Source organism: Ranitomeya variabilis, chromosome 4, assembly GCF_051348905.1.
Source record: "Ranitomeya variabilis isolate aRanVar5 chromosome 4, aRanVar5.hap1, whole genome shotgun sequence".
NCBI classification, from domain to species: domain Eukaryota; kingdom Metazoa; phylum Chordata; class Amphibia; order Anura; family Dendrobatidae; genus Ranitomeya; species Ranitomeya variabilis.
The window spans coordinates 652542273-652553811 of record NC_135235.1 but is presented as its reverse complement, the minus strand read 5'-3'; the positions used below and the strand labels follow the sequence as shown (position 1 = coordinate 652553811).

General features: G+C 40.8%; 1 protein-coding gene across 1 annotated transcript; it reads left to right on the top strand.

Moving 5' to 3' along the window:
• Positions 1 to 637: 637 nt before the first annotated feature.
• Positions 638 to 9052, top strand: LOC143766202 (uncharacterized). Its single transcript, XM_077253692.1, has 7 exons — positions 638 to 936; positions 1010 to 1133; positions 1215 to 1312; positions 1413 to 1559; positions 1689 to 1868; positions 1952 to 2075; positions 7846 to 9052. The coding sequence occupies exons 1-7, from the start codon at positions 682 to 684 to the stop codon at positions 8313 to 8315; spliced, it is 1398 nt and encodes a 465-aa protein (XP_077109807.1). The 5' UTR covers positions 638 to 681; the 3' UTR covers positions 8316 to 9052.
• The last annotated feature ends 2487 nt before the right edge of the window (positions 9053 to 11539 follow it).

Sequence of the window (11539 nt, the reverse complement as noted above, 5' to 3'; positions counted from 1 at the left end):
CACGCAGCAGCGATCTAGATCCCGCTGTGAAATTGCTGGTCGCTGCTAGAAGGTCTGCACTTTATTTGGTCGCTAGGTCGCCGTGTATCGCCGTGTTTGACAGCAAAAGCAACCATACCAGCGACATTTTACGCTGGTAACCAGGGTAAACATCGGGTTACTAAGCGCAGGGCCGCGCTTAGTAACCCGATGTTTACCCTGGTTACCAGCGTAAAATGTAAAAAAAACCAAACACTACATACTCACATGCTTCCCCCGGCGTCCGCTTCCCACACTGACAGAGCGCCGCAAATTGAAAGTGAAAGCACAGCACAGCGGTGACGTCACCGCTGTGCCCTGCTACTGCCGGCGCTCAGTCATTACAGGAAGCGGACGCCGGGGGACGCATGTAAGTATGTACTTACATTTTACGCTGGTAACCAGGGTAAACATCGGGTTACTAAGCGCGGCCCTGCGCTTAGCAACCCGATGTTTACCCTGGTTACCCGGGGACCTCGGCATCGTTGGTCGCTGGAGAGCGGTCTGTGTGACAGCTCTCCAGCGACCACACAGCGACGCTGCAGCGATCGGCATCGCTGTCGCTATCGCTGCAGCGTCGCTTAGTGTGACGGTACCCTTACTGGAGAGGTGAGAGATTCTGATGACGTCATATTACATCATTCTTATCTATGGGAATAACAGATGGACAGAACTGGAGAGGTGAGGACTCTGGAAATGTCTGTAGTGAGATTTATTAATGTGTCTCTCCATAACCAGGAATACACAGTAGTGAAGAAGACCTCTAGTGAGCTCTGTCAGAACCCTTTGTCTGAGGGATGGGGGAGACCCCTGCGCCCAATCACGGGGTCTCCAACCCACCCCCTGATACATGAGGGCATCAATGACCAGAAGATCTTGGAACTCATCTACAAGATGAATGAGCTGCTAACTGGAGAGGTGGGAATGCTGGGACATTACACAGTAATGCTATGAAGGGATCGGGGGATGACGATATCATTGTATGTGTTAGGTTCCTATACGGTGTCAGGATGTCGCCGTCTATTTCTCCATGACCGAGTGGGAGTATTTAGAAGAACACAAAGATGTATACAAGGACGTCATGATTGAGGTTCCCCAGCCCCTCACATCACCAGGTAATACAGGACTAAATACACACGGCCTATAATTATCTCTATGTAAAGAATGAATTCAGTCCCTGTATGTGTTTCCTCCAGTTCTATCCAGTAAAAGGACAACACCAGAGAGATGTCCCCGTCCTCTTCTTCCGCAGGACTGTAAAAACGAAAATCCCAATGATCCTCTGTATCATCAGGTAGATGCTGCCACCATGAAGATGTGATGTGGAGAAGATTTCGTAACATAATGAATAGATTTTTTTCATGATGTTACATCGACATCTTCTGCCCATTCAGCTCCCAACAATATTGAATCCTCTCACTGGAGATCTATATAGGAGAATGTTCCTGATTGGCCCATCAAGGATGGATAGGAGCAGTGACAAGATTGCGGAGAGTGTATTGCACCTCACCTTAGAGATCCTCTTCCGGCTTACTGGAGAGGTGAGAGATTCTGATGACATCACACTGCATCATTTTTATTTATGGGAATAACAGGTGGACAGAACTGGAGAGGTGAGGACTCTGGAAATGTCTGTAGTGAGATTTATTAATATGTTTCTCCATAACCAGGATTACACAGTAGTGAAGAAGGTCTTTAGTGAACGCTGTCAGGCCCCTGTGTCTGAGGGATGGGGAAGACCCCTCAGGCCAATCATGGGGCCTATACCTCACTGCCTGAAGCATGTGGAAGTCAATGATCTCAAGATCCTAGAACTGACTTACAAGATGATTGAGCTGCTGACTGGAGAGGTGACACTGCTGGAAATGCTGGGATATAATATAGTAACTCTATGAAGGAATCAAGGTGATGATGGTATAATTGTATTTGTCAGGTTCCTATAAGGTGTCAGGATGTCACTGTCTATTTCTCCATGGAGGAGTTGGAGTATTTAGAAGGACACAAAGATCTGTACAAGGACGTCGTGATGGAGGTTCTGCAGCCCCTCACATCACCAGGTAATAGACAGGACTAAATACACAATGCCAATAATTATCTGTATGTAAAGAATGAATTCAGTCCCTGTATGTGTTTCCTTCAGTTGTATGCAGTACCACATAGAAAGTTTAAAACATCACTTTTTTTCCCTGGTTAAAACTATTCCTTCTGTGCAGGCATGTGCTAACAAAAAACACATACACTTATAGCGACATCCTCCCGACGCGTTTCATGCTTGTTCACAGTCCCTATTCATAGTTTGGGGAACAATACTCATTATGAGAGTGTTAAAAACTGGTGATTGCATGGTACAGGAATAATCACTTAATCCAGCAGTAGAAAATAGACCTTAACAACATAGAAAAGAGATATATACAATATATTTTTCTCTTTTTATTATTATAAGATGTTGACAGATCTCCATGAGATCCGTCTCTTGGAGCCTCAAGATCTAGTACTCGTTTTGTCTCCTGTCTTAGAAGGATTCTTTTCCATTATCCTTATCGCGAGGTCTTGTTAACCTTTTCAATACTATCAAGAGAAAAAAGCAATACAGAAAAAGAGTACAAAAGCAATTGCATTTTATTAAACACCATGTAGCTCCAAGATTACAAACAATTAAAACGAAATCCTTCCCATAGACATACAAGTGCTTCTCCCAAAATTAGAATATCATCAAAAAGTTAATTTATTTCAGTTCTTCAATACAAAAAATGAATCTCATATATTATATAGACTGATTACAGAGTGATCTATTTCATGTGTTTATTTCTATTAATGTTGATGATTATGGTTTAGAGCTAATGAAAAGCCAAAAATCATTATCTCAGTAAATTAGAATAATTAACAAAAAACACCTGCAAAGGCTTCCTAAGATTTAAAAAGGTCCCTTAATCTGTTTTAGTAGACTCCACAATCATGGGGAAGACTGCGGACTTGACAGATGTCCAGAACGCAGTCATTGACACACTCAACAAGGAGGGTAAGCCACAAAAGGTCATTGCAAAAGAAGCTGGCTGTTCACAGAGTGCTGTATCCAAGCATATTAATGGAAAGTTGAGTAGAAGGAAAAGATATGTTAGAAAATGGTGCCCAAGCAACCGGGATAACCGCAGCCTTCAAAGGATTGTTAAGAAAAGGCCATTCAAAAATTTAGAGGAGATTCACAAGGAGTGGACTGCTGCTGGGGCCATTGCTTCAAGAACCACCACACACAATCATATCCAGGGCATGGGCTACAAGTGTCGCATTCCTTGTGTCAAGCCACTCATGACCAATAGACAGTGCCAGAACCGTCTTACCTGAGCCAAGGAGAAAAAGAACTGGATTGTTGCTCAGTGGTCCAAGCTGTTTTTTTCAGATGGAAAAAAAATGTGCATTTAATTTGGAAATCAAGGTCCCAGAGTCTGGAGGAAGAGTGGAGAGGCACACAATCCAAGCTGCTTGAGGTTTAGTGTGAAGTTTCCACAATCGGTGATGGTTTGGGAGCCATGTCATCTGCTGGTGTAGGTCCACTGTGTTTTATCAAGACCAAATTCAGCGCAGCCGTCTACCAGGAAATTTTAGAGCACTTCATGCTTCCCTCTGCCGACAAGCTTTTTGAAGATGGAAACTTCATTCTCCAGCAGGACTTGGCACCTGTCCACACTGCCAAAAGTACCAATACCTGGTTTAAAAACAACAGTATCACTGTGCTTGATTGGCCAGCAAACTCGCCTGACCTTAACCCCATAAAGAATCTATGGGGTATTGTCAAGAGGAAGATGAGACTCCAGATCCAACAATGCAGATAGGCTGAAGGCTGCTATCAAAGCAACCTGGGCTTCCATAACACTTCAGCAGTGCCACAGGCTGATCTCCTCCATGCCATACTGCATTGATGCCAAAGGAGCCCCGACCAAGTATTGAGTGCATTTACTGAACATACTGAACATTTCAATAGGCCAACCTTTCGGATTTTAAAAATCATTTTTCAAGCTGGTGTTATAAAGTATTCTAATATACTAAGATAGTGACTCTTGTGCTTTCATTGGCTGTAAGCCATAATCATCAACATTAACATAAATAAATGCTTGAATAGATCAGTGTTTGTAATGGCTCCATATAATAGGAGTTTCACTTTTTGTATTGAAGAACTGAAATAAACTAACTTTTTGATGATATTCTAATTTTGTGATAAACACTTGTATATAGATCAATCCATCCACCCACCTCGTGGCTGGCGTTCATAGGAGATCGTGCTGAATCCCTGCTATGTGTAGCAATCGGATGATCGCAGCTTCAAGTCTCCTCAGGGAAGTACTGAAGCCAGTAAAAGGATACAAAAAAAGTTTACAAAAAATAAAAAACAAAAGTTCAAATTGTCTCCTTGAAAATAAAACAAAAATGCATCTATTTTTGATATCGCTGCTTTCAGAAATGTCCGATGTTATGATCCTGGTGGTAGGATCTCAAACTGACCTGACACATATACCCTGAATATATAGGACAAGTTCTGGGGATGTGGAAGCTATACTGACCGCAATCCTGATCCTATCCAAACAAACTAAAGGCAGCTGTGGAGCGTTACCTGAAAACCTAGACGCCTCGTCACAGCCTGAGAAACTGACTACCCCTAGAGAGAAAGCAAAGACCTCACTTGCCTCAGAGAAATATCCCCAAAGTTTTAGATAGCCCCCCACAAATAATAACGGTGAGTTAAGGGGAAAACACAAACGTAGAGATGAAACAGGTTTAGCAAATGAGGCCCGCTAATACTAGATAGGCAGATAATAGATAGGTGTCTGTGCGGTCAGTACAAAAGCTATCAAAAGTAAACCACGCAAAGAATACAAGAACCCCCACACCGACTCACGATGTGAGGGGCGCACTCTGCACCCAGAACTAACCAGCAAGCAAAAAATCACATAAAAGCAAGCTGGGCTGAACTCATAATATAATGAGAAACGTTTTCAAGGAAATAATGAGAAACTGAACAAGCAAACTTAGCTTCTCATAGCAGGAGACTGGTCACAAGGAATATTCAGGAGAGCACAGGATCCGGACTGAACACACCTACAGCAGGCGACAAGTAAAGGTCCAGGTGAGTTAAATAGGCCCAGCCTAGCAGGAGATGAAACAGCTGAGCCCAGCCAAGACCAGCCATATCGCTAAAAGCCACCAGAGGGAGCCCAAGAACAAACTCACACAGTACCACTCATGACCACAGGAGGGAGCCCGAGAACGGAATTCACAACAGTCCGATCTATCAAGATATAAAGTAAATTAGTCTGATCGGTAAATGTCCTATCGAGAATAGAATCTAAATGCCTGAATTAAGTTTTTTGGCCACTGCAACATTGCAATAACAGGCAATAAAAACACTGTACCTACCCCAAAATTGTATCAATAAAAACATCAACTTGTGGAGCAAAAAATAAGCCCCCAACCCAGAGCCAAATAAAAAAAAATGGAAACGCTGCGGGTCTCAGAAAATGGCGACATAAGCTATTTTTTTTCACCACTTTAAATAAAAAAGAACCCATACATGTTTGGTATTTCCGTACTCATAATGACCTAAGTAATCATATTGCCAGGTCAGTTTTAGCATTTAGTGAACATGGTAAATAAAAACCACAAAACAGAATTGTGGAATTGTACTTTTTTTTGCAATGTCGTTGCATTTGGAATTTGTTTGCCTGTTGTCTAGAATGATATATTAAAAATAATAGGTTAATTCAAAGGTACAACTCATCCCACAAAAAACAAGCCCTCAAATGGCTTTACTGACAGAAAAATATAAATATATGGCTCTGGGAAGAAAAAGAGTAAAACTAAATCTCAAAAAAATGGAAGATCGTGAAAGGGGTTAAAAAAGGTTCTTAAAAGAAACCCACTCCAAATCACACATGTATTCTGAAAAATAAAGTAATTTTAAAAGTTAGCATATTTGATATCCCCATCGTAGCATTGATTAACCCTGTAAGGTAAACGATACAACCACTTTTTTTTTATTTTTTACAATGTTGAATTTTAATAAGCCACTAAGCCACCGGCAGGTGCAGAACAAGATGGCAATGGAGTCTAGAATGGAGGTCTGTCCTCTTCAGTGATGATTCCAGATTTTGTCTTGAATGCAACGATAGCCAGAGAGTGTCCTGGAGACTACGGAGACCATGCAATAGCAGGGCTGGATGAACTATAAGTACAAAACGCAATCATTTTATTGATCACATGGACAAGTGAAGGAAGACGAGATAAAAAAGTGTGCAAACAAAAACCCATGCAGTGCAGAGGGCAGTAAGACCAACTTATACAAAGTAATTAGGCAATCAAAACTGTTGTTAAATGTACCATAGTAACAACCAGTCGGGAAGGAATTTTTTTCCCCAATGTGGATCTTACTCTTTGCCACATGGGATTTTTTTTGTCTTCCTCTGGATCAACATATTAGGACATGTTAGGTTAGGCTATGGGTTGAACTAGATTGTTACAGTAAGTCCTATTCAGTCTGTTTATGGGTCAGGGGTGGTGTATGAATTACTATATCACTGACCATTTTGTATGATTAATATATTTTTATAAATAAAAATGTTTGTCATTGTTATATATGGGTATCATGCAATGAAGAAGCCTTAACGAGGGAATGTCACACTGGTCCTACTCCCATGATTATGGTGTGGCAGAATGTGCAGTGTCCGGACCCCTCTAAAATTCATCCCAGGTACACTAATAGCTCGGCGTTGAAGTGGTATGGCCAGTTCTCCAATGTATCGCAGGAGCTGTTTTTCAACACACACGACATCCCCAGTCTGCATATTGCTTGTGGTACTGTAAGCTGCCAGCGTGGTCTATACATGCTCTCGTGTTCTGCAACGTCTCTGGACTTCTACGCCATTGAACACATTTGAGACCTCATTAGTTGGCAATTGCAGCAGCAGATCTTAAGGGTTTTCTTACCCAAGTGCATTTAGTGCTGCGGAACATTCCTCATAAGACCATTAATAACCTCACTGATAGCAAACAAAGCGTGTAAGTGCATTTTTACACAAGCCACTCATACTCGATACTGAAGATAGAGATGTTTTGAAAATTTTGTTTCTGTTTTTTTAATCATTTCTAAATTACTAACATGTTTTTCCATCCTGTGATTTCCATAACTTCACAACTTTTCCTTCTGGGTGTTACAATTTCAATATTAAGGATTGTCTGGCGTATTGTGGAAGGTCATCACCACTGATCCCAAAATTTAGCATTGCCTGCCAGGCTGACATCATGTCAACAGCACAGCAACCAATCAGTAAGCTGACTAGTGGCCACGCTGTCAATGTAATGTCAGTGCTGCAGCCAATGCCAGACATCAGGAGCAGTGTCAGAGCCTCACCAGTGGACCCCAGGAAGGTGAGTCCACTGCAGATTTTTTTTTAAAGCCAAATGTAGTGATTGGCATATTTTATTTGAAAGGCAACAACCCCTTCAATGGTATTGGTCAGTTACTCTGTCATGATTATGCTTACCAGCAAGGTTGTGCAAACTGTGGAAAGCCGATAATGGCCGAAACAGGCAGTGAATCCAAAGAATGTCTTGTAGTCAGGCATACAGGGACTCCCTAGGAAACAGGAATTAGTCGCTGACTGGCATTTTACAGGTTATGAAATTAAAAAATAATCTAGGTCATGCAGAGAAGTGAGGCAGCTGGACTTTTAAGCATTGGATGAGGCAGGAAGCAGTTCAGGAGCAACCCAAGATTAATTTTTTAGCAATGATTCAATGTCTATTGAAAAATAAATATACATTTAATTTTTTTGTCAGTTAACTGGACCGTGATCTCGGAGAAATACCAGATATTTTCAGATTTTAATGCAATTGATCCTAGTATCATACCTGATACTTTTGAAGAGCATCCCATTACACCAGACATAACTCTTCTCCTTCTTAAGAAAAATAAACATAACAAAAGGGATGGTGAGCATCCAAGAGCACATGCAAGAAAGAAGCCATTATCTTGTTCGGAATGTTGGAAATGTTGTATATCGAAATGTGATCTTACTAAACATCAAAGAATTCACACAAGGGAGAAGCCATTTTCATGCTCAGAATGTGAAAAAAGTTTTTCTGACAAATCATGTCTTGCTCAGCATCAGAAAATTCACCCAAGGAAGAAGCCATTTTCATGTTCAGAATGTGGTAAATGTTTTAATCAGAAGACGAATCTTGCTACACATCAGAGATTTCATACAGGCGAGAAGCCATTTTCATGCTCGGAATGTGGGAAATGTTAGGTAACGAAATCTGATCTAACTAAGCATCAGAAAATTCACACAGGGGAGAAGCCATTTTCATGCTCGGAATGTGGGAAATGTTGGGTAACGAAATCTGATCTAACTAAACATCAGGGAATTCACACAGGGGAGAAGCCATTTTCATGTTCAGAATGTGGGAAATGTTTTACACAAAAATCAAATTTTGTTAGACATCAGAGAATTCACAAAGGTGAGAATCCATTTACATGTTTAGAATGTGGAAAATGTCATAAATGGAAAACAAATCTTGCTACACATTTGTAAACTTACACAGGGGAGAAGCCATTTTCATGTACAGTATGTGAAAAATGCTTTCGACAAAAAAAAATTCTTACTAGACACCTGAGAAATCACACAGGGGAGTAGCCATTTTTATGATCAGAATAAGGGAAATGTTTATGAAGACATCAAATCTAGTTACACACTGGTGAAGTCACGTAGGGGAGAAGTTATTTTCATTTTCAGAATGTGGGGAAAATTTTCTTACATGTTTATTTTTTTACTCAGGAAAATCACACGGATAGGTAGACACTTTCTTTTTAATAATTTACTTTGCAAATTGTATGAGTAACAGTCAATGTAAATTCACATATCATCATACAAGAGAAATGGAAAACAATTTAAAGCACTAAATGATGACTAATAAATGTAAGTAATTACCAATAAATATCTGTTATCAAAAAGCAAACGATGGAAATAAAGCATCTATAAACTGATTGGTGCACCTTATTAAAGACACCCAACTATTATTACATTAGACATCCTCTGGCCTTTAGTGTAGCAATTTGTGGTCACAAAAAATTTAAATGTAGGAATATTGGCCCATGCAGACTGGATATCTTCTTGCAAGTGTGGCAAAAGATTGAATCTCTGTTAACTTCTTCCAATTCTAATTCACACATCAGTGATTTTGTTTGCAAAAAAAATGTGCCACTTTTGGGTGTTTCCACTCTTTAGGCACAACATGGACTCTCCAAATCAGACATGGCATCCGCTAATGATTCCAGCAAATTTTAAATTCAACAGTCAAATGGCTCTTCTTCCCTTCCGAGTCCTGCCCTTCGTACAAACAGTAGTTTTCCTCCACATGTTGGGTATCTGCGTACTCAGGAGAAATTGCACAACAAATTGTATCGTACATTTCTCCTGTTAGCCTTGTGAAAAGAAAAAAAGGGACTAAAAGAACATTAGAATAGATTTTTTCTTATTATGGCTCAACATAATAGACTTCTGTGAAGCACGAGGGAGTTCATAGTGCTTATCACACATATAGATAAATTCCCTGAGGGGCCTAGTTTCCAAAATGGGGTTGCTTGTGAGTGGTTTCCATTGTTTAGGCATATCACGGACTCTCCAAACGTGACATGGTGTCCCCTAGTTCCAGCAAATTTTTCATTTTCAAAAGTCAAATGGCGCTCCTTTTCTTTCGAGCTCAGCAGTGTGCCGAAACTCAAGAGAAATTACACAACAAATTTTGGGGTCCACTTTTTCCTGTTACGCTTGCAAAAATTGGGTTTAACTCCTTTCTGACATTGGACGTAATATGTGCGATAAAATATGCGCTACAGTGGGTTGGAATAAACCCAAGTCAGATTAAAAAAATGACATAAAGGCATTAGCGTAGGGTGAGGCCAAATTGGACCCCATCTCTGTACCCTGAATTTGCAAATAGAATGTGTCCTCAAATAGAAAGAAATTTTCTGTTAATACCATTTCCAATAATTCCAACAAAAAATTGATCACTAATGGATCTGTACTTGATTGCTCTAATAGAGACCTGTTGGCTTGTATACCTCTACCGTGCTTTATAGAAGTATACAGATTGTTAACATCAAGTGTAACTAAAAGAGCCTCTTTAGATATTTTACCCATATTGTTAATAACATTGAGGAAGGCCCCTGTATCCAGCACAAAGGATCGGGTGTTTTTGACAATAGGGGTCAATATTTTCTCAAGTAATATGGATACAATTGGGTATCCATATATATGAGTGCCGGAAGTTTTGATGTTTATGTATTGAGGGAGTGATATCCTTCTCCGAGCACCTACTCGGGTATGGAATGACATGTATCCAATTCTTTTTATATGACTACTTTACATAGTTTTGTATCATCTGCAAATATCAATATTTTATTGTGTAAACCTACCAGATCGTTAATAAATATGTTGAAGAGAACAGGTCCCAACACGGACTGCTGCGGTACCCTACTGGTCACAGCGACCCAGTTAGAGACTATACCATTTATAATCACCCTCTGCTTTCTACCACTAAGCCAGTTACTTACCCATTTGCACACATTTTCTCCCAGACCAAGCATTCTCATTTTGTGTACCAACCTGTGTGTGGCACGGTATCAAACGGTTTGGAAAAATCAAGATATACCACGTCCAATGACTCACCTTGGCCCAGTCTATAGCTTACCTCTTCATAAAAACTTATTAGATTGGTTTGACAGGAGCGATTCCTCATAAACCCATGCTGATATGTAGTTAAGCAGTTATTCTCATTGAGATAATCCAGCATAACATACCTCAGAAACTCTTCAAATATTTTACCAACAATAGAGGTTAGACTTACTGGCCTATAATTTCCAGGTTCACTTTTAGAACCCTTTTTGAATATTGGTACATTTGCCTTGCGCTAGTTCTGTGGAACAGACCCTGTTGCTATAGAGTCCCTAAATATAAGAAATAATTAGTGATAAGCAAACGTGCTCGCCACTACTCGTTACTCGCCCGAGTATCACTATGCTCGGTGTACTCAACGAGCACCGAGCATTTCCGGGATTATTCAGCGGTATCTGGTGTCTCCACCCAGCATTTTTGGCGGACTTTAGAGACCCAATCACGGTGCAGGGATTGTCTGCCAGGCCATGAAACTCCGCAGCCATCTTTGTTGTGGTCGTGCAGTGATTGGTATGGCCGCACAACATCATCCCGAGTATCACAGACCTGGCGCCGCCCTGCTCGCTGCATTCTGTTCCTGTTTCAGCAAGAGTAGGGAGAGCTGCTGCCGAGATAGGGTCAGAATCGTGGTTTTTAGAGTTACTGTAGGTCTGCAACTCTTACATCCACAACTCCTCAGAAACCAAAAGTCCTTTTTTGGGCTAATTCGTGGATCATGATATTGTAGCGCTACGTAGGCAGGGCACATCATATCCACATCAGTGCAAGGCCTGCAGGCACTGTGTGTGCGCGCCCAT

Bases quoted from the DNA above. Each gene is read 5' to 3' on its own strand.
- LOC143766202 (XM_077253692.1), top strand. From the start codon at position 682: ATGGACAGAACTGGAGAGGTGAGGACTCTGGAAATGTCTGTAGTGAGA. The intron at 937-1,009 runs GTGGGAATGCTG...TGTATGTGTTAG, and splicing joins ATGAGCTGCTAACTGGAGAG to GTTCCTATACGGTGTCAGGA. The intron at 2,076-7,845 runs GTAATAGACAGG...TTTTTTTGTCAG, and splicing joins GCAGCCCCTCACATCACCAG to TTAACTGGACCGTGATCTCG.